The 24,960-nt window shown below is 42.4% G+C and overlaps 1 protein-coding gene across 1 annotated transcript in view; it reads right to left on the bottom strand.

The window, feature by feature from the left end:
• Positions 1-2,588: 2,588 nt before the first annotated feature.
• Positions 2,589-24,960, bottom strand: part of brinp2 (bone morphogenetic protein/retinoic acid inducible neural-specific 2) — a 49,168-nt gene continuing 26,796 nt past the window's right edge. Inside the window, exons 4-8 of the mRNA XM_047027769.1 lie at positions 23,950-24,131; positions 21,820-21,925; positions 18,760-18,996; positions 5,909-6,131; positions 2,589-4,621 (exon numbers count right to left, since the gene is read on the bottom strand). Of these exons, the coding sequence (XP_046883725.1) occupies positions 3,505-4,621; positions 5,909-6,131; positions 18,760-18,996; positions 21,820-21,925; positions 23,950-24,131 (1,865 nt within the window). The 3' untranslated portion in view covers positions 2,589-3,504. The remainder of the gene's footprint in view (positions 4,622-5,908; positions 6,132-18,759; positions 18,997-21,819; positions 21,926-23,949; positions 24,132-24,960) is intronic.

Raw genomic sequence — 24,960 nt, 5'->3', positions numbered from 1 at the left:
TTGGGTATTTTAGATCAGTTAGGTATTGTAACAGCATTGTATTACATTATACTTATAGCTCTGTGTGTTGTGATGATTTCATTTGGGAGGACTTGAGAGTATATACATATGTCTATATAAACAACAACACAGGGCTGTGGTTTGACGCAGGAAGGGAGTTTTGCACCAACATGTTCAGTGTCAAACGTCACGACACGGACAGGTGGACAACAGACACGTCAACTAGTGTGAGTTTTCCACTGAATGCAGCAAACTTCTACTTGCAAAATAATTACTATTCATTAAAGCCGGCTGTCAGATTCCTCGACTCCCCTTCCCCCTCCTCCTCCTTCCCTTCCTTTCCTTTCCCAGATGTCCTTCAGCGATCGCAGCACCTGTCATTCTGTCAGCCCTCAGTCAGCCTATCGATTCACAGATCTTTACCCGAGCATAGAATGCTTGCATGCCAATTTCTCCACCTCTCTTCCTCCCTGTCTGACCTTTATTTCTTTAAGAGGTTTTGACATGGATAAATATGCCACCCTGAACTTTATTTAATTTAAATTTTGACCCAGATTTGGGGATCTCGACTCAACCAAGAAGTTGGCCAAGCCTTATGACACCGCCAACTGGACATCGATCGGTGTTGTTTTTCGTGATCCTCGTGCAACTTAATACCGTGAGTCTTACGGGAAGAAATATACACATGCAACAGTTTTTTATTCATTTAATAGAAGAACATTTACATCCTGTTAAAACATTGAGAAACAAATATGTCGATCAAACAATGACAATAAAGAGGGCGATTTATTTCAGAGCTGACCGTTTGGCATATCAGTTTGTGTTTGAAGCGTATTTACAGAAATACATAAAACCTTGTCTGTTCATTGTCTAGCACTGATTTTACCTTTGGGTATGGTGTTTTCCTATTTGTTGACGGTGCCATGTTATGATTTTATAAACGTGGACATAGTCGACCACAGAGTATTTACATTCAGCACTTTGGTTCAAGACAGTTGTAAGCATCATGTAACTAGCTAAACTTGTGTATAGCTAATCTAATAAACATATAGAAGTTGAAGGCATTTAGGACATGTGAATGATCACAGAGTGTGATAGAGAGAGGGAGAAAAAGAGAGATGGAGAGAGAGAGCAATGTGGCATAAACTGAAATGAAAAGGCCCTATTGACATGAAAGACCAGTTGAAACCTAACATCTGGGTGGCTTAATAAGTGCAGTTCTGGCAAACATGTCTCTTACTGTACCACAAACCGAGGCACATTGACCCACACACACTAACAAAAAAATAATGAACTAAAAGCTAAAGGATTTCTCTATACAAGGATGTTTAGTATTGATTTAATGAATAGATGAAAAAGACTAGCAGAGAATAATAATGAGAATGCATGCTGATACAGTGGCCCTTTATTCAGTGCTATGGAGGTATTGAATGTTTTAATGTTTCCGCGTGATTATGTTTATGAAATTCCCTCCCTACTGCGCTCTCTTTTTGCTGTCTCAACAAGAATCTATTCTCCAGACACCCTGTTGCTTGTGTGTAATAGCATGTTCTGAAATCTCAAATCCAGCAGGTAATTGATGACCAGTTAAATGACCTACAGGTATACAGTCACAAAGTAACCCAACACACAGATCTCATTTTATTTAGCCAACTGTGCCACATTACTGCTATCCTCTGACTTTCCAAACATCATAAATCACTTGGAGGAAGAAAAAAAAAAGCAACCAAGCCCCTTTTCACCTCCTCTTTCTAGTGGTGAGGTTTGGAAAGTTTACACTGTGGTGTAATATACCCTGCTTGATTGATTGGGTGTCCTCCCCTGTCCTGGCGATTAGCAGAAGGGCAAGTGCCGATTTCCAGATGACTTTAATATGAATAACTTTTATTTACCAACTGTGAGTGAAGAACTCCCACCTCATTAGCAGTCTCAGTTTTCCATGGCTTCTCAGGTTTCCATGGCTACTCTTCTTATGCCCGCGTGAGTTTGATGAGATGCGACTTCGTTTAGTGTCAAGGCTAGCTGACAACCCAGGAAATTGGTTTCTTACCTAGCAAATGCTGCTCTCCATATATTAGGGACCATACTCTTATCAGGAAGAGGCTGAGGGTGTAATTGCAAAATATGTGTATTCGTTTCATGGTGCCACCGTTTTGCACGGCGGGCAGAGACATTGAAATGTGATGTTCCATGTCAAGAGGTTCCTAGTTTACTCAGTTGTCAAATACAACACTGGATAACTCCAAGAAACACAGCATGTGTATTCCAGGAGAGGACTATAGGTTAATATTCTTGTGTTTATGTGATATGGAAAGACCTACTGTAATGGTTCACTATAAGCAAGCCTTAACATAGAGTGTCATTTAAAAATATAAGTATGACAAATAGCTAAAGGCTATAGTGTTAATGCCACGGTAAATTCTACGAAACATAGTCGTCCGACATGTAATATATCACAACAAAATAGGACCAAATGGCAGCCAGGTTTCTTCCTATGTGTTCCAAGTCAGATCTAATTTATAATGTGTTAATGTGTCATAATAATGGTCAAAGTGTTAAACAATTATTGAAATTCATCAAAACCTTTGGGCAAGCTTCAACCACAATGTGTTAAGAATGCAAATATGGCGAGGCTTATTTCAAAACATTTTGTTCAAATGTTGTATTCTGATGTTTTCAAATGATAAACAACCACATGAAATGAACCATATGTGCTTTTCATCTGAACATTGACTCTGTATAAGGCATGATTTCATTTTGTTATAAACATTTTTTTGGTCTTTGTTCTTATCTAAAAAGCAATGTGCACTTTTCACATCTAGATTCAGATGGAGCAATATTTACAGAGCTATCCACAGACCTTTTGTCAACATGTCAAAATAATTCATTTTGTTGTCAGCTCAAAAGATAACTCAACATATAAGACATTTTGCATTTCAGTTTGCTGCAATACTCAACTTCTTTTGGTATGCTTATAATGCTGAATACAGTTTGTCACTTATTTCTCAACTGAATGTTTAGCACAGATTCATATCTTATAGGATTTTAAACACCAGATAAAATGGAAAGGCAAGGATTAAAAAATGAAATACTCAAAGACTGCAATTCCTGGATGATTATCAAAGTTAAACCGCTAAGCATAAACAACCTGTTCAGTACATAATGCTTTACCTTTCAAATCAAGTCAATCTGTAGCCAAACAAAAATGGGTTACAAAAAGGGAAATCCTTTACCTTAAATCTCTTTGAAAACACATCAGTTTTATATATAAAAAAAAACATCTGAATGTGGCATAGTCTCACTGAGTCCTATGTCAACACGAGGGCCAGAACACTCAAAAGGCCCGACAATTAGAGACGTTGAGTCCAACTCCAGAATATGTACAGTACATGCTCTCAAAAAGCATGTGATGGAGACAGATATGGCTGACGGCTGAAGGGGCAGCGACTCCAGCAGCTTACCATACTGTTTTGACATCCTCACGAATCCCAAGTGGAGGCCGAGCTAGCTGCACAACTGGCCCAGCTCCAGCTCCGAGGAGTTGGGCAGCTTGGAGTTGAAAGTCTGGAGGGATTCTCTGATGCGCACCACCTCGCTGGTGGACAGCTTGAGCCTGTGGCGCAACAGACATGAGAAGAGGTCCAGGGGCTGGGGGGCGGGAGGGGCCAGGCGATTGATGCGGTCCCTCATCTCCAACAGCATAAGATAGGCTGCGTCCTGCGTGCCCTGGGTGTAGGGGTAGTCCAACTGCAGGATCAGGTCTTTGATTCCCTCTGGGTCGAAATTCAGGCTGTACCCGAACACCTTGAGGGTGTTGATCTTCATGTAGCCCAAGTTTGACGTGTTGTCGTCCAGGTCCAGCGGCTCGTAAAACAGAGTCTCGTTGACGGCGGGGTCGTCCGTCAGGACGCGGCTCCGCAGGTAGATATGCACCGTCTCGAAGAAGGACTTCCACTTGTTGCCAAGCATCAGCGTCCAGTTGTAACACTGAACCGAACCGTCCAGTTTAGTTCTTTCCCAGTCGGGGAAGTCTTGCTGGTTGACGGGCATGAACCAGCTCTCAGAGTGGCTGCCCCCGAAGGGGTTGACGTAGATGGCAGGCACGGGCTCTAGAGTGCTGTTCCTGGTGGAGCACACCTGGAAAGAGATTCCCATCAGCATGTGGATGAGGTTGGACTTGTTTTTGTTGCTCTTCAGGGTGAGGAGCATGCGTTTCCTCCACGCCGGGTTGAACCAGCTTCCCAGGCGCACGTCGTTGCTGATGTAGATGGCGTGCACCTCCATGCGGCTGTCCAGACGGCTCAGCAGGTACTTGACCTCTGCGTCTGGCATGTCAAAGTCAAAGTTCAGGTAGTGGTCCAGAGAATTGGCGATGTTTGGCCGGCAGGAACCCAGATGAAGGATGTTGCCCAGGTGGCAGGCCCCACACCGGGTGATGTTGTCTGGGGCACAGGAGGAGCAGAGAGTCCCCTCGCCCACCATACAAGGCACCGTCCCCTGGCAGGCCGCATGGTCTGCTGGGCAGTTGCAGCTCAGTACCTCCTCTGTGAAGGTCCCCAGCACTCCATGTTCATTACAGTAGAGAAGAGACTGGGCCAGGTTCAGCCAAAACCTTGGGGTCCTGGTAGAGACACAGACCAGAAAGCCAGGTTAGGTTGTGATATGTATATAACCGCTATCGGAGTTGAATTTACGCTCTAATTGCGTTATGACGACGTGTGCATGAAAACACAATGGAGAAAAGCAAAGCTTGACTGACAGTTTGAGATTCGCACAAGTAGCTTTGCCAGCATGCGTCCATCTTTGAGGAAAATAATTCACTATCCGTGACAATCCATTTTGTTTGACTAGTGCTACAGTATAAAAGATCCGAGAGGAGTGATGGAAAGTGGCAAAAACGTTTACATTTCTATTGAACATAATCCCATTTAGTGACTGTCAAGTTGTAATTGATGCATGCCTGGCACTATATAAAGAATTAAAGAAATAACACGTGAAAAGCTTTCTTCCAGCTGATTTACTAAGTTTGATGGGTGCTTCATGTCTCAGGTTTGTCCCACAGGCTGCTGTGCATTTGTCTCTTATGGGTCTGAAATGCTTAAGAAAACGACAATATTAAAGGACATGTATGGATACGTAGCCGGGTTAGCTCAGTTAAAGAGATTTTCCCCCAACTGCTTTTGCACCGGAAATTACTCAACACAGCCTTTACATGTCAGTGTTTTCTCACCTCAGGCTTGCATAAATGAGGGATGGAGTTGCACATCAAACAAAGGGGAAGAAACCCCACAGTTGAATTGAGTTAAATAGCCTGTTGTGATTTGTTTCTAAGGAGTTGAAAGATTGACTGACAGCCACAGGTAGAGGTTGTCAGGGAAATTAAAGTCCTTAGAGCAGGAGACTTTAACAACAATGTGTCACTCCATAAGAGCACTTGATTACAGCATGTCACCTTCAGAGTCCAAACCACAAAAAAACTTTCAATCAGGGAGACATTAAACACTGCCCTCTCTCTTTCTTTCTCTCCACTGCCTCTCTCACTCTCTCTCTTTTTCAAACTCCCTCTCCCTCTCATACTCTTGCTTTCACACACTCTTTCTCTCAATATTTGACACTTTCTCTGTCAGTTTTTTTTCTTTTCAGACCTTCATCCCTCTAACCCTCTTCAAAGACCTTCTCTCTATTTATTAGGTGATAAAATAGGCACATAATATGTTAAAATATGTCACATTATTATCAGCACAAGACCTGTGAGATATTCTCCACAGTTGCAACAATTTATAATAACAACTCTTTTCAGAAGGTTTTTAATGGCTTTACTAATGGTTACAGTAACATAACATATTGTAAGTCACATCATATTACAATTTATATATATATATATCTCGATATATATCTCAGGTCATACCTTTCTCGGGGGAGACTGACCCTCGGCTGTTTGGGACAGCGTTTGCTCAAGGTGAAGAGTTTCCGGACAATCTTCTGGGCTTTTCCGAGGATGAAACTGGTGCTGGCCTCCAACTGGCTGTGGCGTTTCTGCAGAGCAGAGTCTGCAGCCCAGAACTTGAAAATCATGGATGTGTTTAAAAAGTGCTCAGTCGGCAGTCTTTTCAAAAAGGCCTTGAATTCATCTGAGGAGAAAATGTCAGAGAAGAAAAGATTGTATGAAACCTTTTTTTTATCCAATTTCTAGGAACTGTTGCACAATTTAATGAAGAAAGCCGAGACATTAGATGTCTAGCAGTGCCTTCTTTTGCTTTACAATCCTGTGTCTGTATTCCCAACCATGACGGCCCATAAAACACTTCTGAATTGTGAACATAAAACAGTGAGAGGCTTTACCAGTACATCCCCCTGTAATGGTGGAGATTTAGAAACACACAGTGGGCATCTGTTATCCCTGATACATAACTGCAATGAAGACATCCTGTCTTCCCAAAGCCCATCTGAGTGAGTCCCACAGTGCATTTGTTATGGGGGGCAGTGCTGCTATTCCCCCGTGTAACTATTGGCTCAGAGACAGTGAGTAAATTTGTAGCTCACCGACGGCTCAGGCCATTACAGTGTTCAATGATCCTGTCACTGCAGGCTCCACAAGCACACACCAAATTAGTTTGATAACATTAACTTTGGCACCAATGTGTTGGTTTAGCACATTCAACGGCTCAAGTGTTTTCATATGATGGCCAGTGGGGTGTCGGCTCCACGGTAGCTTCCAGGTTTACATTACAGCAATTCGGAGATGAGACAGGTATGATATGGATGAATGCCGGCAGCTACACTGTACTGTGACTGGTAAAACCATTTAGCTGCTTGTCTAATTTGGTGGTCTTGCAACTGACGAGTTACTTTTGCCACGTAAACTGTGTCTGAATTGCGTACAGCACAATATGTGAATTGGAACATTGCAAAACATCTCCAGTGTGCTTGTGCATTCTAACCTCTCTATCAGACATGCCTTGTCAAGGTAATTGAATAGAGGTACTCCCTTATACAAGTCCCATCTCTCACCTTGTGACCTCTCACTGTTAAAGCCCAGCCGGCATCGACAACCTGTCAGGTTCCTTCACCCACATACATACGTACAGTGCCTCGGTGTGAGTCTGACCATTAACTGGGCTGATCAATGCTTTCTTACCTCCAATACAGACTCAGCACTCCCGGCTAGTGGACACATCATTAGGATTCACATCACGCCTGAAGAAATCTGTCTGTCTATTCCTATCCTTTTTTCCTGGCGTTTATGACTTCATGTTCAAATTTATGGACAATTTAGCTCTTTGAAAATGTGTCAGATAAAGGGATGAGGTTATTTTCCATAATGGACACGGTCCTTTCCTCATGCTCCTGGCTGTGTTAGGGATTCATGAGACCATGAAGAGAGCGGGCGGTAAACTTACGGGGGCCTCAGAATATTCATTTAGCACAGTACCGAGTGATTTTGTGTCACATAATTCTGTGTTCTTGCGTGGCAGCACAGGAAGTGTGATGGTCGGCCATTACCTAAGATGAGGGTGCTGGATGGTTAACGGATAGCCTCGCCACTTGCTTGGTAAAGTACTACCTACTATGTATTGTACCATCACAAAAAAGTTTTGGGGGGTATCCAGAATTTTACTTCTAAATCATGAACAGATGCGTTTTCAGTGTGATGCTTTGGGAAGACATCGTACTGTATATCTATTTATCAGTAGATCCTTTTTCCTTTGAGGTGCTGCTTCCTTCGCATTGTGGACCTGCCTGTTTTGTCAGTCCGACATCCCAATGGATTCTCATATCATCACATCCTTTCTGTGGTTGAGTAAATTGTCTAGCCATCTTTCCATCTAGGATTTCTGGTCTCATTCCTTTTCCCTTCCACAGGTTCATAATGTCATGGTGAAACAGATCAAGCGGAAGACACTGTGAGATGATGAAGCTTTCAACTAAGTCATCCATGTTCAGGACTTCAAATGTTTGTTTGTGGCACATTGAAGGTTACATCTGAAAAATCTCTAGCTGACATCATAGGGAGGGTGTGACAGTTTGGGGCATTTCTGGTGCGCTTCTTCCCTTACGGATCTTTCAGAGAGAGGCTCGAACATGGAAATCTGTCATATGAATGAAAAACTCTAAAGTGGAATGGGCTCACCTGAAGAGGGGTTGGGATGTAGGAGGAGAAGAAGCAGGTGGAGAAGGAGGAGGAGGGAAAATTGGAGTTGGAAGAGAAGGAAAAGGAGGATGAGCTGGAGAAGAAGGTTGAATGTTTGCCAAATGAGTCTGGCGGACTTCCGTCTGATCTTGATTTTTAAAAAATACCAGACAGATGCAACGTTCTTTATGAATTTCAATGTGAACACATTGCTGAACAATGCAATCAACTGCTCTCTCCTCTCTGGTAACTGATGTGGCTATACCACTATGAAACTGGACATCATTTGGGTAAACTCCTGTGCTCTACTGATTCATAATGTTCTGCTGGCCTTCCTATGCACATTGTGTGTCACTTTCAATAAAAGTATCTGCTAAATAAATACATTTTCATTGACTTCTACTGCATTTGCACTATTTGTGTGTCGCTTTGGATAAAACCGTCAAATGAATAAAAGATACATGTAAAAAACTCATAAAACCTCTTGTTATGCGACTGCAGCCCTTTAGAAATGGCAGGCCTTCTCTACGCTACTTAACATTTCAGTGACCACGATGGGGACAACACATTTAGATCAGTGTCAGACCCAATTCAGATATGGCGAGCTGATTTGCTCAAAAAGAGAAGTCTTACATTTTAAAGACAAATTCAAATCACTACTCTGGTAAACACAAACTGTCTTATGGCAGTAGTTTAGGATATGTAATTCTAATTACATGAGTGTCTCAATAGACTTGTGATTAACCTAATCCTCTCAACACTCTCCTTAATTTCTCAGACTATATAAATCATTTAGAAATCCCTTTCAAAGCAAGATCAAACACACACACACCTGCTGTTAAATGTGTAAGTTTTGATACTATAAACAAATGTAAATGTCTATTGTTGTCCGAAAACCATTAATCAAAAACAGGAATCAAACTAACTCTTTTCTGAACATGACTATTGAGATCAAATCCATGTTCGCTACAGGTATTGCATACAGATTATACTTTATTCTTCTGCATTGTGCTGTTAGAATACTGTACAGAATGAGGAATGACCCTCATTTCCAGTCAGCGCCTGTAAACCCCAGACAATAAATATGTTCACCTTTTGCACACACGCTTGGGAAAGCAAAGCTATCAGGTTCCTGCTTATTGCACTCTAGAGGGTGATTTTAGCATGGAAAAAACCCCATCTCTACAGCGGTCTAAGCCTCTACCAACTCGTAAAAGAAGATCAATCTGAACTACTACAACAATTCCTTCCCTTTTCAAGGCTGGTCTTGAAACATAAAACCCGACACACACACACACTCTCACTCTGGTTCTACGAGGTTTGGGTGTTTCAATATACAAAGCCAACATGAAGAGCCAGATAGGTATTCACAACCTTGAGGCGGCTTTATGATTTTATTTTGAGAAGACACGAGATGCTTGTGGTAAGCTTTGATCAAGGACAGCTATATTTACACGGGGCTTACAGGAGTTTTTCCCCCTTTTTATTCTCGTATGCATTTTTATGGTGCATGATAGGAATATGTCCTGGTGTACATTCATCATCATACACACATCCTTCTGACACCAATTCAACATCAAATAAATTGAGATCACAAATTGCTTTCATGTCATTTATTTTTCTGTCCTTTGTGCTGTGAAGCACTCGGTGCATTTCATCACTTTATTGTACTTTGAGATTCATTTCTTGTATGAAAAGTACTGTTTAAATAAGGTTTATTGTTATTTTTACTACTGTTGTCTCTACACATTCATGTATTCATATTTTTCTGTTTATAGCATTGGATGTTTTGTTCTGTTATAAATACAATCTTTGTTTTACACATCAAATCATTTCAAAGGTCAGGTCAGACTAGAGCTACACTGAGTTGCAGTACTGGAGCTGCTTTGTGGAGTCCAACATGTTTAACATGAAACTGTTTAAAGATAAACATGTTCTTCCCAGTACTATGGAGAGATTCAATCCTTCTAAGACCTGCAGCTAATTTCAAAAGACTTGCCCAGAGAAGAATGATCCACATTTGGGCTGATGCACTGTGTGAAATTCTGCTTGACAACGTGTCATTGCGTAGCTTTTGATATAGCTGTCAGTATATGAGATGTGGTAGGTGGCACTCAAAGCCTTAATGAATATAGTGTGAACCAAAGGTTAGAACTCAAGTCAAGTGGCTGAGCGGGAGTCAAGTGGCTGAGCGGGTAGAGCATCGGGCTAGTAATCTGAAGGTTGCCAGTTCGATTCCCGGCCAGTACACATGACGTTGTGTCCTTGGGCAAGGCACTTCACCCTACTTGCCCCGGGGAGAATGTCCCTGTACTGACTGTAAGTCGCTCTGGATAAGAGCGTCTGCTAAATGACTAAATGTAAATGTAAAACTGCCAAGCCTCACTTCTACAAGAGTATAATTTATTTATATATTAAGTATCCTTTTCCATTAATTTAGTTAGTGTCTGAGTTTGCAGAATGCGTCTGGAGGCAGTGTATGGTGATTTGCTGCGGTTCTCTTAATTAGCCTTTTAACATTTTACTGGTATATTTTAATAAGCAGAGTAATGATTTGAATATCGATACACAAAGAAGATGATCTGCAATCTGCTGGTGTCAGAGGTCTCTTACATCAGCACACATCTTGCTGTAATTTTTCAATTATTATTATTTTTTTTGTCTGGTGAGGAGGAAACCTTTTGTAATCTTGGCATGAGCGTTTCCTATGAGAAGTAAGAATCAGCACAAGTCACCATAATGCTCTAATGCGAAAGGAGGGCCAGGTAACCATGTATTAGCATGTGTAGCCTCTGTCATTCTGAGGGCCCATATTGGAATTTGATGGCTCAGGCTAATAAGACACATTAACCTTGAACATTTCCAAGGTTGTGAATACGGAAGACCCCAGATGGTTTACTTGCATGATGGCAGATGGGAGTTTTACAACGTTTCCCTTCACTGCTAACCATGTATGTTATTGCATTGTTAAAACATAGTTCCATCTGACACTTCCACTCACGGCCTGCATGAAATCAGAAGACAAGATAGCTTGCGCGGCAGACATGTTTGGATGTCTGACAAAAAACGTGTATAAATGTTTCATTGTGTGCTGCCAGTCCTCTCAATGTTTAATGTGCCAACCTTTCTCTCCATATGGAGCCTTTAACAGCACCTGTGGCCATCTATTCCCTATATTCCCCTTATGCAGTTGGGAATATGTGAATGCGTGTTTGTGTGTGTGTGTGTGTGTGCATGTGCTTGTGTGTTTGTGTGTGTGTGCGTGTGCATGTGTGTTTGTGTGTGTGCGCACCTGGGTTTTGTTTTAACCTGCAGACATGTAATTGTCTCATTAATCTTGAGATACTTTACAAGCTGGTTTTCCTGTGCTCTTAAATTCCTCTGCTTTGAAGGCAACTGACCCTCCTTGTGACCCGGCTTATCTCCTGGTTTTTATTAAGTCCTACCTGGGGTTTTGATGAATGCTTTTTATTTTTAAAGTGCTGCTTCCCACCATGTTCCCCCTCTCAGAATGTAAATCCCTTACCTAAACTAGACAGCAATATAACATAATAGGCTGATTTAAAAGCTTTTGAAATTAACAAAGACGTGGATTCTGTTATTGGCCAAATACATGCATAAATCAAACCAAAAATATGTTCTCTGTGATTTCTACCATCAGACCAAGAAAACATAATTGGATGTGCATTTGGGTTCAGTATAGCAAGGCTAACTCATTGTGAGATAATGGGTCCAAGAACCTTCGCAAAATTCACCCGCCTTCTAACTTCCTTCCCCACACCTTTCTTACCCCTTAAAAAGAGACGAAGGCTCTGTCCCAACTACTTTTGCCTGACTTGTGCAGTCCTTTACTACTGTTCCTGAATTTCCACTCTTTCTTCACAAGGAAAGGGGAGCAGTGTTGGGTGACCCTGAACTCATAGGATCCATCTATGTTTTGCGAATGCTAATTCTAGCCATCATTTATCGATCAATGGTATTTTTGTTTGTTCAGCACAGGAACATGAGAGTTCCGCAGGGGATGTGCTCTCTGGCAATGTTGCAGCAATTATAGGTAAAACTTCACTGAGAGCTTGTAGAAAGCTATACATCTTCGCTCTTACGGTTGGTAAGCAGAGAGAGAGAGGGTTTGTCTCCAAGCAGAAGCAAATGTTTGTAGCCTCTAGCAATGTAAGGCTAAGGTGCTGTATTAGTGCTTCGGTTTACTGAAGAGAAAAGCTCACTGGCTCAGGAGTGCTCTGTCTTGGCAACACATGCAATCAACACTAAGGAGCAAAACTTTCGTAAGTGGTGCGCACACTGACTTTTTATCCACTTAACCTTTAAACATAGGAAATAATTAAAAGCTCAATGTCGTTAACAGGGTAGCCTATTGTGAATTTATGAATACCAAATTTTCTTCCAATTAAACTCTACCAATGAGCTGTCAGGAGTTAACTTGAATAATGAGCAACTATAAATATCTCTCACTTTTCTATGAAGAGCACGTTATGAAGGGCGCTCCCAATGGTTCCTTGCCGTCCTCTCAACATTCGAAATCCCATGATGTAAGAGATGGACACAGGCAGGCAGGCAGTTCTCTCATTATCAGTCAGGTAATTACATGGTTAATGAAGGTTTAATTAGGTCATTATCACTCAATAAGGTCTCAGATGAAATTACTCCTTTGCAGAGAATACCGGCAAAATAACTGCTTCAACCATGTCAAAACTAAAATAATAGGTAGATGTTTCTCGTTTCTTGATTTGCAATTTGGGGTGTGCGTGTGCACTGGTGTGCATGTCACAACAGGTCTGATTGGATTTCAGCCACAGTCTGCATCAGATGAACTTTAGCATGCCCTCAAACCAGACCTGTAGTGGTTGAAAGTCATTAATGAGCGCCTCATTATCTGTCCGTAGCTGTGACCGGTCCACCTTGACATTCGATGGGCTGCAACTGACTATCTGAGTCTCTGAGTCGCTTTATAATGAAGCCTTTGGAGACCAGCCCCAGTATCAAGAGCAAGACAAAGCAGATACGGGCATATGTCTTACAACCCCACAACAGACTGTTGTTTTTGGCAGAAATTTTTCACTTATCAGCTGCAGACCTTTCCTTATTTTAAGGGTGATTTGATGACCAGGTACGATAAATAAAGCAAACAATTACCTCCACATTATCTATATTATAGATGGCAATTATACTGACACAAGGTTTGACATTACCTCAGCAGTATTACTGATGAAAGTTACAGCAATATCTAAAATGGGATGAAGGAATCTCTTTATTTGAAATGATGTTCATAGTATTACTCTGGGATTCATGGGATTATACAATCACAAGGACAGGTCCCTTTCATTTTTAAAGAGAAATTGCAGGAGATTTGTAAACTCTGCTTCATAGCTCCCAGTGCTTTGAGGGGAGGCTTAGCTAATACCATCTCCATGGCTACATTCTTTAAAGTGGCCGTTCTACGGAAAACCCTTGCACTCCAGGAAGTTTAACGCCAAGATCAGAGGGGATCCATTACATGCAAATGTCTTCACAGATAACACACACTAATAGACCTCCGCCTCCTTTTTCAGTCGTGGTAATAAAAACACAGGAGTGGAAATACATGGTCTTTTGATAGACAGATTTTGTATGGAGGCGCTCTGCTCTGCTCTGCTATTCTCGGCTGTACCGTGAACTGTGGGGGGATCGTGGAGAGAAACATTGCCTGGGCTGAAGGATCTTCTGGCCACGGCAGATTACCCCATGTGGGTTTGGTGCATCCTCTTCTCAACAGGCACACAGAGGGAACAATGAAGAAGACGGATCTTCCATTGTCTTCTCCATTTGTCAGCAGAGGAGGAGGCCACAGCAGAGCTATTTATAGTGGCCTATGTAGTGAGCAGTCAAATCGAACACCAGGGATGTTTTCTTTATTTATTTCCCTCTTCACTTCGGAAAAGGCTCCTCTTCATTTAGACAACAATAACAACAACACCTCCTCCTCCACACGCATCTGTGCTGCTTCGCCTGAGCTTGTGGTCATGTTTTGGGCATCATTATCCACGCCGGAAATAGAGAGCACGCGGAGGAGTGAGTCTATATCTCAAGGTTTTGGTGTCTTGTTTCGATAAAGAAGTTTAATACTTCAAAGTTGACTTTAAAGTTTCAAAATGGTCCTGGAAAGAGAATGTGCGTGTGGGAGGGAAAGAGTGTTTGTGAGCGAGACATGGGGGAAATTATAATTAACGGACAGATGAGACAAAGTTAGAGCTGGATTTTTGACTGGTCTTACATTTGGAGCCCAGTTGGGATGTTGAACAATCTTGACAAGGCAGTCACTGGTCCCTGGTGGTGTCTTGACCCTGGCCAAGGTGGCTCTGTTGGTTTGTGGCCTCCCAGGAGACCAGAGGCTGTTGAAGGCTGTACATTGACCCTTGACGATAAGAAGCTCCACAAGGGTCACTGCTTACAAGCACGGTTTGGATTATGGGGGGGTTGGGCGGGTTTGACCCCCTAATTAAGACTTGGACCCCCCCAAAAGAGGTAAAAAAAAACAGGTTGGGGGGGTCGATACATTTATATATTGTTCTTACCTGTAATCGTAAAACCTACTTTATGCCCTGGAGAAAAGGTCGACCCCCTCAATTGTCATTGTATAATTTGCACTCTGTTTACAAGGACATCCACCCCAGCGTCCCGGCTTCGATGACACAGGGCTTCAAAGACCACTTCTTTTGAGACTCAAGTGTTTGACCTGCGTGACTTAGTCCTAGTTTGTTTCTGCTAGTTGTTCTCCAAGCCTTGGTGGTGCATACTAGTTGTTTTGTTTTCCTGACTTAATAAAGTTTGTGGAGTTTCACATATTCCTCTTTTTATTCCAACTGCAGTGCTGCTGCTTCAATGGCTGGGGTGTGATCATATGAGTGAACTCGCTACCTCAGGCATTCACATGTGAAGTCTGCACAGAATACTTAATCACAGAGATCGAAGCATCCCTAAAGCTAGCTCTTCCTATAGGGCTGTGGTGGATTCAGCTCATGCTGTCAGTGTGCATCAAGAGGATGTTCTTACATAATATAATAGATGGCAGATTCTCCAAGGATGGTTTCTTCAATGTAGGTTCCTCGAGATCGATTTTTTTGGGGAGGATTATAGTAAAATACACGTCAAGGTTCTCATCATAATTAATACCTGATCACCATTTTGAGGGATTTCATGGTAATGGTCGGTATACTGGACATATATTTCCATAAACGAAGAAACAGACTAATAGAAACATATTAGGAGGAGAATCTTGAATCCCTCTAAATAGATGTGAAGGGTTTACTTTCACATACACATGAAGGCTTCGTGCAAACTTTGTACTTAATACTGACTGGGCTTGGTTGGTTTCTGTATCCGTTGTGTTCTTCACCACATGCTGTGAGACTGCTTTACATCTCATCATTTCTCTGCATCAACACCACTTCACAATAGAGCTGAATTGTAATATTGCCACTGTGTATTTGACGCAAGCAAATAGGAAATATTTTGCCCATATTTACCGCGCACATAAATAATTTAGCTTTGTGCTCTGCACTGGCTGCCTATCAAGCATGACTGAGCTACTGTGCATGTGGAGTTCTTGGTTAGGGATATATGCAGTTTGTGAGGAGGTTTACACAGAGAATGCTCCATGTGCACTACAATCGAAGCCCCTCTTTGAAAAAAAAAATAGACCATGCTGCATGATTTAATATCATTTTACCAGTTCTATCCAAAATGTACATCAATAACATGGGGCTCTAATCTGGATTTTAGAATAGTTGGTTCTCAGATGTGGACAAGAGATGGCACATTAAAAAAGCAAGCCCAAGAGATGTGGAAAATGTGGAGACCGTCAAGATAGACTTCTTTTAGGTGATATGGAGGTGTTTTTGTTTGCGGGCCGGGCAGGATGAATGAAATGCTGAATGTAATCCGTCTGAATAGATATGAGAAAAAGGAGATGGAGAGAGAGAGAAAGAGGTGTGAGAGAGAGAGAGAGAGAGAGAGAGAGAGAGACAGAGAGAGAGAGAGAGATAGAGAGAGAGAGAGAGAGAGAGAGAGAGAGAGAGAGAGAGAGAGAGAGAGAGAGAGAGAGAGAGAGAGAGAGAGAGAGAGAGAGAGAGAGAGGGAAATAAGAACTCAAAGGTTAGGAAGTGGTGCCAGCTATTGAACCAAAGAAATCCATTTTTGGAAAAAGCCCTTTGTGTTTTGAACAAATCTGTCACATTCAGGGTGTGCAGGTGCCACATCTAAGTGCTGCTAGCTTTATTGGGGGAGTAGAATAAGGCAAGGCATCAGTGGAATTCAAACTGGCAGGCAATGATAGTTGTGGTAGGTGGATAACTTTGCCAGGACTATTAGTAAATGGTACCATGTATCAAACAACTTCCTGTTTATTGATGATAATTACCATAATGGAATCATTGGGACAATTAAGTAATTTGAGCAGTGGAAAGGACAAGGATGAAGTAAACACAATGCCGCAAAGAGAATACTTGATGGCTACGCGGTCTAATTGATTTACATCTGGTTGAATTTATGCCTCTGCTCATCCCAGTAATGTTAATATTTCTATTTTGCTTAACCCATTTAAAAGCAAATTCCCAAAAAGGGCAATCTGAAACATTTCTATTTAATTTGATGTGGCTCATATTGAGGCCAGATTTATGCATCTTCCTGCTTAACCACTATGAGGTTAGCACCGGAGAGCCCGTCTGAGAAACGAGGCTCACTTTCTGGGTGATACATGTAGAGAATGAGCAAATGGTGTCACTAATGAGGCCTGCTATGCATGAAACATGAGGTGGGGCTTTTCATTGATTCAATTCCCCTTTCCTGGGGAGGACAGAGGCCTCCCTCCGGTCCTAGCATCAACCCTAGCCCCGGCTCTGGCTAACCCCGCCTGGCAGAGCATCTCTCGGCACGAAAAACTGTTTGATGCTACTGTACATTGCTGCATCAACACTGACACACTTGCCATGGCAATTCTCCCGAGGTACCATGAACTTACAGTTTAATGTAGGGTTTAAGCAATGCGCTGCGCGATGCAAAACAATCGAACTTTTCGTAGCGCTTGAGAACGGTTAAGAAAGCTCAAATCACCCGACAAATCAGAGAAATAGTTTCATTATTGGTATACATAAGAAACCTGCTAGGCTAGTCTCCAGTGATGCACTGTACTCCTGCTCAGGAGCTCTGCACTTCACCTGCTGAGAGCAGATATGCATTTTGATGAGGCAAGTGCTACAGTTAAAGGGATTTGGGCTGCTTTCATTAAAGCCCTATCATGGGGGCAGGAGAGGCTCTGGAGACGGAGCTGGGGTTTATCTTTTTGATTGGATCATTCCTTGGCTCAGGGACTACTTTTGGGGTTGAGGGGGCATGTGAGTTGCCAGCGTGTCCACATACACACTCGAAAACCTGCACACACACAAGCACGCACGCAGGCACATGCGTGAGCATCCCTGATGCACACGTACACACACACACGCAAGCATGCAAAAGGGTGAGCTTCCTTCATCATTACATCTCTACAGAAGTGAAGCTGGATGCTCAGCCTTGCGGACACAGGAAGATGGAAACCTCGCCTTGAAATCTTCTCGTTCTGCTACCAACTGTTCTGTTCCTCCTGGTAAACCATGAGTCGCAAAACACAAATGCTGTAGCCCTATCTTAAATGCTTTGATCACTCTCTCTGTGATGTGTTTTAAAACATTTTGTCAGGATAAAAGTGTGTGTGGTGCGGCTAGGAAATGAGTCGGCATGTCTGTATGCTTGCGTGTGAGTGTCTCCGTTTTGCGAGTTAGAAAATGTTTATTTGAGAGAGAGAGAGAGAGAGAGAGAGAGAGAGAGAGAAAGAGAGAGAGAGAGAGAGAGAGAGAGAGAAGAGAGAGAGAGAGAGAGAGAGAGAGAGAGAGAGAGAGAGAGAGAGAGAGAGAGAGAGAGAGAGAGAGAGAGAGAGAGAGATTGTGTGTGCGTGTGTGTGTGCTAGTGTGTGCATGTGTGTATTTGTGTTCTCCTTTAATAGTTATTTTTAGTGCATTGCCTAAACACTCACATGTCTAAAGAAGTTAAAGGGCTGTGTGCTCATTGTTATGACAAATTGCTCAAGTTAGGGCTTCAAAGTAGAACGACAAAGTCAGCAAGAGAATAAAGTGTTGCAATTATGAGGAACTTACTCCTCCTTTTCAACTACCTGTCAAAATGCAACCTCTTAGTAAAGATTTAATGCCTAGCAGCATGACTGCGGAATTGCCAACTCAGGTGTATGCAGTCAGTGAAAATGCATAAGCATGTCAGTGTACCTTTAAAATCTAAGTCAGCATGGTCTTCCTTAAGGTCAGTCTATTGATTTAACATTCATCTGTTAAGAGGTCCTTCCTGCTTCCTATGTCAGCCATGAGAAGCACCACCTGTCTCTAATGGCCAAACCCAGCCCGCACCCACACTCACAGAAGCTGTTGTGTTGATTTAGTGAAAACGCCTCCAGTCCACATGGGAAAACTTGTGTGTGCATCATAGAGGTCTGATACATGGCCCACCTGTGTCCCCCCCCCTCCAGCAGAAAGAGATAGATCGAGAGAGACAGAGAAAGAGATTCTAGAGAGCTTGATTTAGACACCCACCTGATTCCATAAAGTCATTGTTGAAGGTGTTCCATGCCTCCTTGATCTTGCGCAGGTTGTCCTCGTTGACCTTGATGTCGGCAAAGGGACAGTTGCAGTCTGGGAACTTGGCTGAGCAGTGACACCAGCAGTCGTTGTTGCGACACAGGAGCTCCCCCTCCGAGTTGCAGGCCACGTAGCTGAGCGCAGCCTCCACAAAACGGTTACGCAAGAACTCTGGTAGGACATCCTGTAAACCTAAAAAATGAAATGTATTATAGCATTATTGATTCCTACACAGGGAGAGGGAGAGAGAGAGAGAGAGAGAGAGAGAGAGAGAGAGAGAGAGAGAGAGAGAGAGAGAGAGAGAGAGAGAGAGATAGAGAGAGAGAGAGAGCGAGAGAGAGAAAGAGAGAAAGAGAGAAAGAGAGAGAGAGAGCAGGCAGGCAGGCAGAACATTTATTGTGCAATTTGTGTGTGTTTGTCTAAGTTGTGGGTTGTTTGGAAGTGAGGGATCATGAAGGCAGTGACAAAAAAGCTTCCTCCTTCATGCCTTGGACAATTTTTAAAAGCAACTCGATCCATGTGCTCCATAATGAATAATGATGTGTGTTCCCTGGTATTTGCTCTTCCTTGAGTTGAGAACCAACATAATTAGCCAGGGGTTTCCTTCGTACGTCGCGGCTGAATGCTGTCAGGCTCTTCGAGCAAATGAGCAAACTGGCATGGATGACTTTAACTGAGGAGACAGCTAAATAGCAGCTTTCTCACCCCATCCACAACCCCTCCATCTCTAGTTCTTTTGAGAGAGAGTGCAAACGTTATTTAGACAGTCTCTCAAGCCTCAGCTCGACAAGAATAATATATACAAAATTAGATTTTTTTGTTTTCTCTCCAAGGTTGGTGATGTTTTCCAATCGCTATGAAAAAAGGCTTACCACAGATGGCTGGAAAACTCCAATATAGAATCCAAAAGGGAGATATGCACAAATTGAAGTTTGCACGCATGCACACAAACCATGACAAATACACTCTCTCAGACACTGTCAATACGGCCCCCATGCTGTCGCAGTGCTCTCAGTAGTTACAGGGTTCTGTCAACCAGGGGGGGGGGGGGGGGGGGGGCTTCCTTCAAGGGACGATGGCATTAAGTGGGCTGACAATTCAAATGTCAAACCTGAGAATGCGGCGGAAAATTGTCACAAGCCACATTCATAATTAGGATGGCGGAAGGGAGGATAAGCTCCAGCACACTCCTCTTCTCACTCTCCATTTGTGGGTTTCACCTTGTGACTTGTGCTGACATTTCTGTCATGGCCCCTTTAAAGCAAATTAGTGTTGTGAAAAAACAAAACTGGTCTACCAGAATCCCACAGCTGTCTTTTAAAATAATTAGAAAAAAAATCATTACATTTAGTACATATTAGATTAACCTTTAATGTCATCTATGTCACTAAAAGGACCTGGGCCTTTAGTTGCAATTATCCCTTGAACAAAATAACTGTTTGTGTACTATTGTACTACGTTCAATTTAAGCATCTGCTAAACGAACAAATGTTTACAGTCGTGTACTTGGTCCTGTACCTTTGTGGCTGCAGTATCGCATTGTTGTTCATGGGAATGTGATGCTGTGTGACGCAACCAAGCTGTTCCTCCTAGGATTATGTTTGAGTCAGAGTTTGCATACGCCTCATTCCAAACCCCCTCACCCTCTCTCTGCCCCCTCCCCTTCCTCACCCCCTCTCTGCCCCCTCCCCCTCTCTGCTCCCCCTCCTCACCCCCTCTCTGCCCCCTCCCCTTCCTCACCCCCCTCTCTACCGACAGCCCCTCATCACCCCCTCTCTGCCCACACCCCCTCCTCACCCTCTCTCTACCCACTGCCCCTCCTCACCCCCTCCCCCTCCTCACCCCCTCTCAGCCCACTGCCCCTCTTCACCCTCTGTCCCTGCTCACTCCCACCACCCTCCTTCTTGTGTCCCTGCCACCTCCCCCATCATCTAGCCTCTCCTCCTCTCCCAGAGTGGCAAGGTTTAACCTGCTGGATGCCAGGCCCTTCTGGGCCTCTCTGGGTTGGAGAAGCTTGTTGACTGTTTGGCTCTCTTTGGCTCCAGAATGGAGACATTTCCAGCTATGTTTTTTACAAAAACTACCCAACATAAAATGCAGCTTTTTTCCATCAATTTATTTCATAAAAACACAAATAACCATGTTTTTCTGACCCTAAAACATTGGTTTTTCCATTATTATTATTTTTTTCCAGTTAAACTTTAAGATTTTAGGTAGGTGGGTACTGCCTCGAGGTAGAAAATAACAAAAATCATTGCTTGTGAAATAAATCTAGTGCGGAATGTAAACATTTCTGTGTAGTGGTTGGTGGGTGTTCTGAAATACAGCAAGTGAGGACTAGGCCTGTAAATAATATATGAAGAATAAACACAAACACACACACACACACACACAACTGAGTGGGGAAGCCTGTGTCCAGAGATAGGATCTGAACATCCTCACTGAATAGCAGTCAATAGCATTGAAGAATGCATGATGAGAGCCTTGCGGTGAGTTCAGAAGTATCCATCTTCACTCCACTTACCAAACCTATACAGCATACTCAAGGAGCATAGATCTATGCCTTCTAAAATAGACATACTCTGTTACAAGGAGAATACGAAATATAATAGTTTCCCCATCATCCTTCTTCCCTTTCACAACATGTTCAAACAGCTTCTTGGTTTTAAGATAGAAAGGGATACTGTGAAACCAATGACAAGACTTTTTAAAAAGAAGTCCAAGTATTCACTAAGTATTTCATACAGTTTTAATCAATTGTTCTCCCTCTGTACAGTGTGTAGCAATCAGAAATAGAGGAGATTCAAGAGGATCTTCATTGTTACTTTTAAACCAGCAGTCTGGATTTCTCGTATATACTTTTGCTTTCACTTTGTAACAGTCTGCATCTATTTCATAACAAACTTCAGTTCCTGTATTCAGTATTGTTTAAATGTGTCCCTGGTCGTAATGAATGGCGTGGACGTACTTGAAGCATGGAGGTGTGCATTGTGTCACAGGGATGGACCATCTTACCTTTGAGATGGATTTTATTTTCAGGGCTGTGGACCAAGACGGAGCTAACAGAATCAAGGCTGTCATAGTTACTGCATCCAAGGGGCCCAGTCCTTGTTTCTGTTACCTAGGAAACAGGAAGATATTTCAATGCCTTGTTATTTATTGGTCAGTTGATGCACGTTTGTTCCTATTTCTGTTTGTAAAGTACAATCCAAGGCACTTCTGTTTGGAGATATTGGAGGCATTGTGTTCCAAATCACAAATAAGACAGCACGGACTTCAGTGATTGCCATAAACAACAATCATCTTTCCAGTACCCATTCACAGATGGCACTTCAGTCCATGTGAAATACATCAATTACAGCAACAGAAAACATATATTCCCCTGCACTTTTCACAATACAACACAGACCATTATACATGTACCCTAACTAGGATATTTGTTGTATGTATAATTACTTACTTTTGGGAATATAAATATGTGCACTTTACTATATAATTCAAGATAATAAGCATTATGCCTCCAGCTGAGCAATCGTAGATTATTATCACATTTTGGCATTGATGAGATGTAACTTTGTTAGTTTACATTAATCTGTACTCTGCCCTGCACTGAGATTGAGATGGATTTTTTTGGTCAAATAATCAGACACACAAAATGTTCTCTCTTAACCAGTAATAACTCCACATTTTCACTTCAGATGAAGTTCTCTTACTTTTACATCAGAGGTTCTTTCATTAATTCCACGCAACATATTTCTATTCCACATCCAGCAAAAAAAGAAAAAAAAAAGTGATTGCGAACACGAAGCCTGAAGGCATGTATTCAGACAGGTCAAGCACGTCCCACTCTCTCACGGATGATTAGCTGAGTTGGCAGAGTGTTGAGGAGCAGGTGGCTTGCATACCAGAGATGCTAATTTAGCAAAAAAACTAACCAGCTTTTTCTCCACTTGAGGCTCTGTAGGGGTGGAGCCTGAGGTATTTGCAGAGCTGCTAATGCCAGTGTTCTACCTGTCCGTCTCAGGGTCTGTGAGAATCATTCCTGCTGCCTTATTGGACCTGACAGCTGAAGGTAGTAAGGAAATTGCCATGATAATACAGCACTGCTCTTTGGTTAGTTTGGTGGGGACAGACTTTCTTTATCACCCTATTTTGTAACCCTGCTCTGACACTAATTATCGGTAGGGACGCTTTAATGTTCTCTTGACATTGGTAGGGACATGTCCCTACTGTCCACCCCTAAGCCTTTGCCTATGGGATAGCATACTGACAGACACAATAAAAATCATCAGTCCTTAGACAACTAAAATAATAATAATCACATGATTAATCAAACAGAGCTATTTGAGTCATGTTACTTCTATAAGACCACTGAGCTGTATACCACAAGGGCAACGTTGTTAGTAATAAAGGTGTTCATCATTTTCTTCCAACGTCCAAAGGGGGAAAAACAACTTCCAGCCAAGTTGATTTCAACTGAAGGTGAAAAAAGAAATGGTGTACTCCCACACACCTCCTGTCATCATTACAAGCCAGCTCTGGATACTTGCAGCTGATAACCTTGTCTCTTTCTGTTGATGTGGATGATTTTTGAGTGACTAGCAAAAAAAAAAAAAAAAATTGGGACTCACGCAACCTTTCTCCACAGGATATTAGGTATTTACTGCCGACGTCCAACTTCCAATTTCAGATGTTAACCACTAACCCCCCCAACTGTCAGTATGAAATGTATAATTACTGCAGTTTTATTCAACTTGCTAATCAACTGACTTCAGAATTCCTGTCCGTACTTTCAGAACCCTTCCTCCCTTGCTCGAATCTCCCACTCTTAATTTGTCTGTTTGTTTTTTGTTACCATTTTTGGAAATGTAATAAGGTCACATAAACAACTATGCAACGAGAGGAATATCTACAGTAAAAACATTGCAGAGAGAAATTGCAATGCAATTAAATAGTACAGTAAGTATTAAGTATTAGCAGTTGAAAGTTGTGCAACCAAAACAAGATCAAGTTTAGGCTGATCCACCCATCCCTGGTAAACCCAACCTCCAGTTGTTGTAGTTATGTGGTATTTTAATATGACCTTAACAGAAATTGGTGCCGAAATATTGGAATGACTGATGGCCCTGTTTTATTGGGGGTTACCTTGATGGCAGCTGTGGCTATCTGGAGGTGGTGCAACCTTCTTAGGGTGCTCTCTCGGTCAGTGAAATAAGAGGCGGCCAACTGGTGGAGGATCTCCAGGGAGACTACAGAGCTGTTCCCGTTTCCCTCTGACTTCTTCGTCAGTTTCTGTTTGTCCAAGAAGATGGTCAGGGATTCCTCACCTGGAGAAGAGGAAGACAACGTCCAGTAGTTATGGAAAAGTTGATTGTACAGTAAATTGCTATTGATGCAAGCGTCCTTTTAACACTTTGAATGTATAGATTCTGTAAATGTGAAATAAACTACTCTTTTCATCATGTCAATCATGTTTACTTATATTTACATTTTTTCAGTAATATGTTAACTTGTTTTACGGGATTCTACGCATTTTAGTAATAAGCACAGAAACAAATGCATACCGGCACACACTGACTGCACCAGACCTATTAATAGCTACTACCCGACACCAGACAGTGTGCTTAGTTTTCCAGAACCTCCAGGCTATGTGTGAGATACCGTCTCCAGTCATCAGCAGAATGTGTGCATTGGTCTTTCCTGTAATCTCGTTAGTATGCAGACTACAGTCTCATCCCTTTTGTTTGAGTCGTTAATTATGAGCGCTCACTGTGGTTTCGCCACTGCATTCATCTCCCCTGTCACTTCCTGTACGCAGCCTCAGTTCATATATCCACCGTTAAGTGACATCATAATTAGCGCCTAGCGTGTCTCAGATGTGAAATTCAGTTTACGTCCCAGACAGTGTTCTGAGACCACAACTGGGACTGTTTGTCCTATTGATTTTGGAGATGCCAGAAGAGGATTGTATTCAGCAGTTCAAACGATTGGAGTCTCCTTGTGAATTCACAACACAATGGCTTCCGTTTATCGAAGATGGTCAAACAAACCACACTGAAGAGGGATACAATTATGTCCATTTTTGCCACTCAACCAGTTGAAACCTAAATGACAGACGCTGAGTGAACCTTCGGCATCCCTTCACACAGAGGTAAC

The sequence above is a fragment of the Hypomesus transpacificus genome, chromosome 10, assembly GCF_021917145.1.
Source record: "Hypomesus transpacificus isolate Combined female chromosome 10, fHypTra1, whole genome shotgun sequence".
Lineage (NCBI taxonomy): Eukaryota > Metazoa > Chordata > Actinopteri > Osmeriformes > Osmeridae > Hypomesus > Hypomesus transpacificus.
Note: the sequence above shows the minus strand (reverse complement) of the source record. Positions and strands in the feature narration are given on the sequence as shown.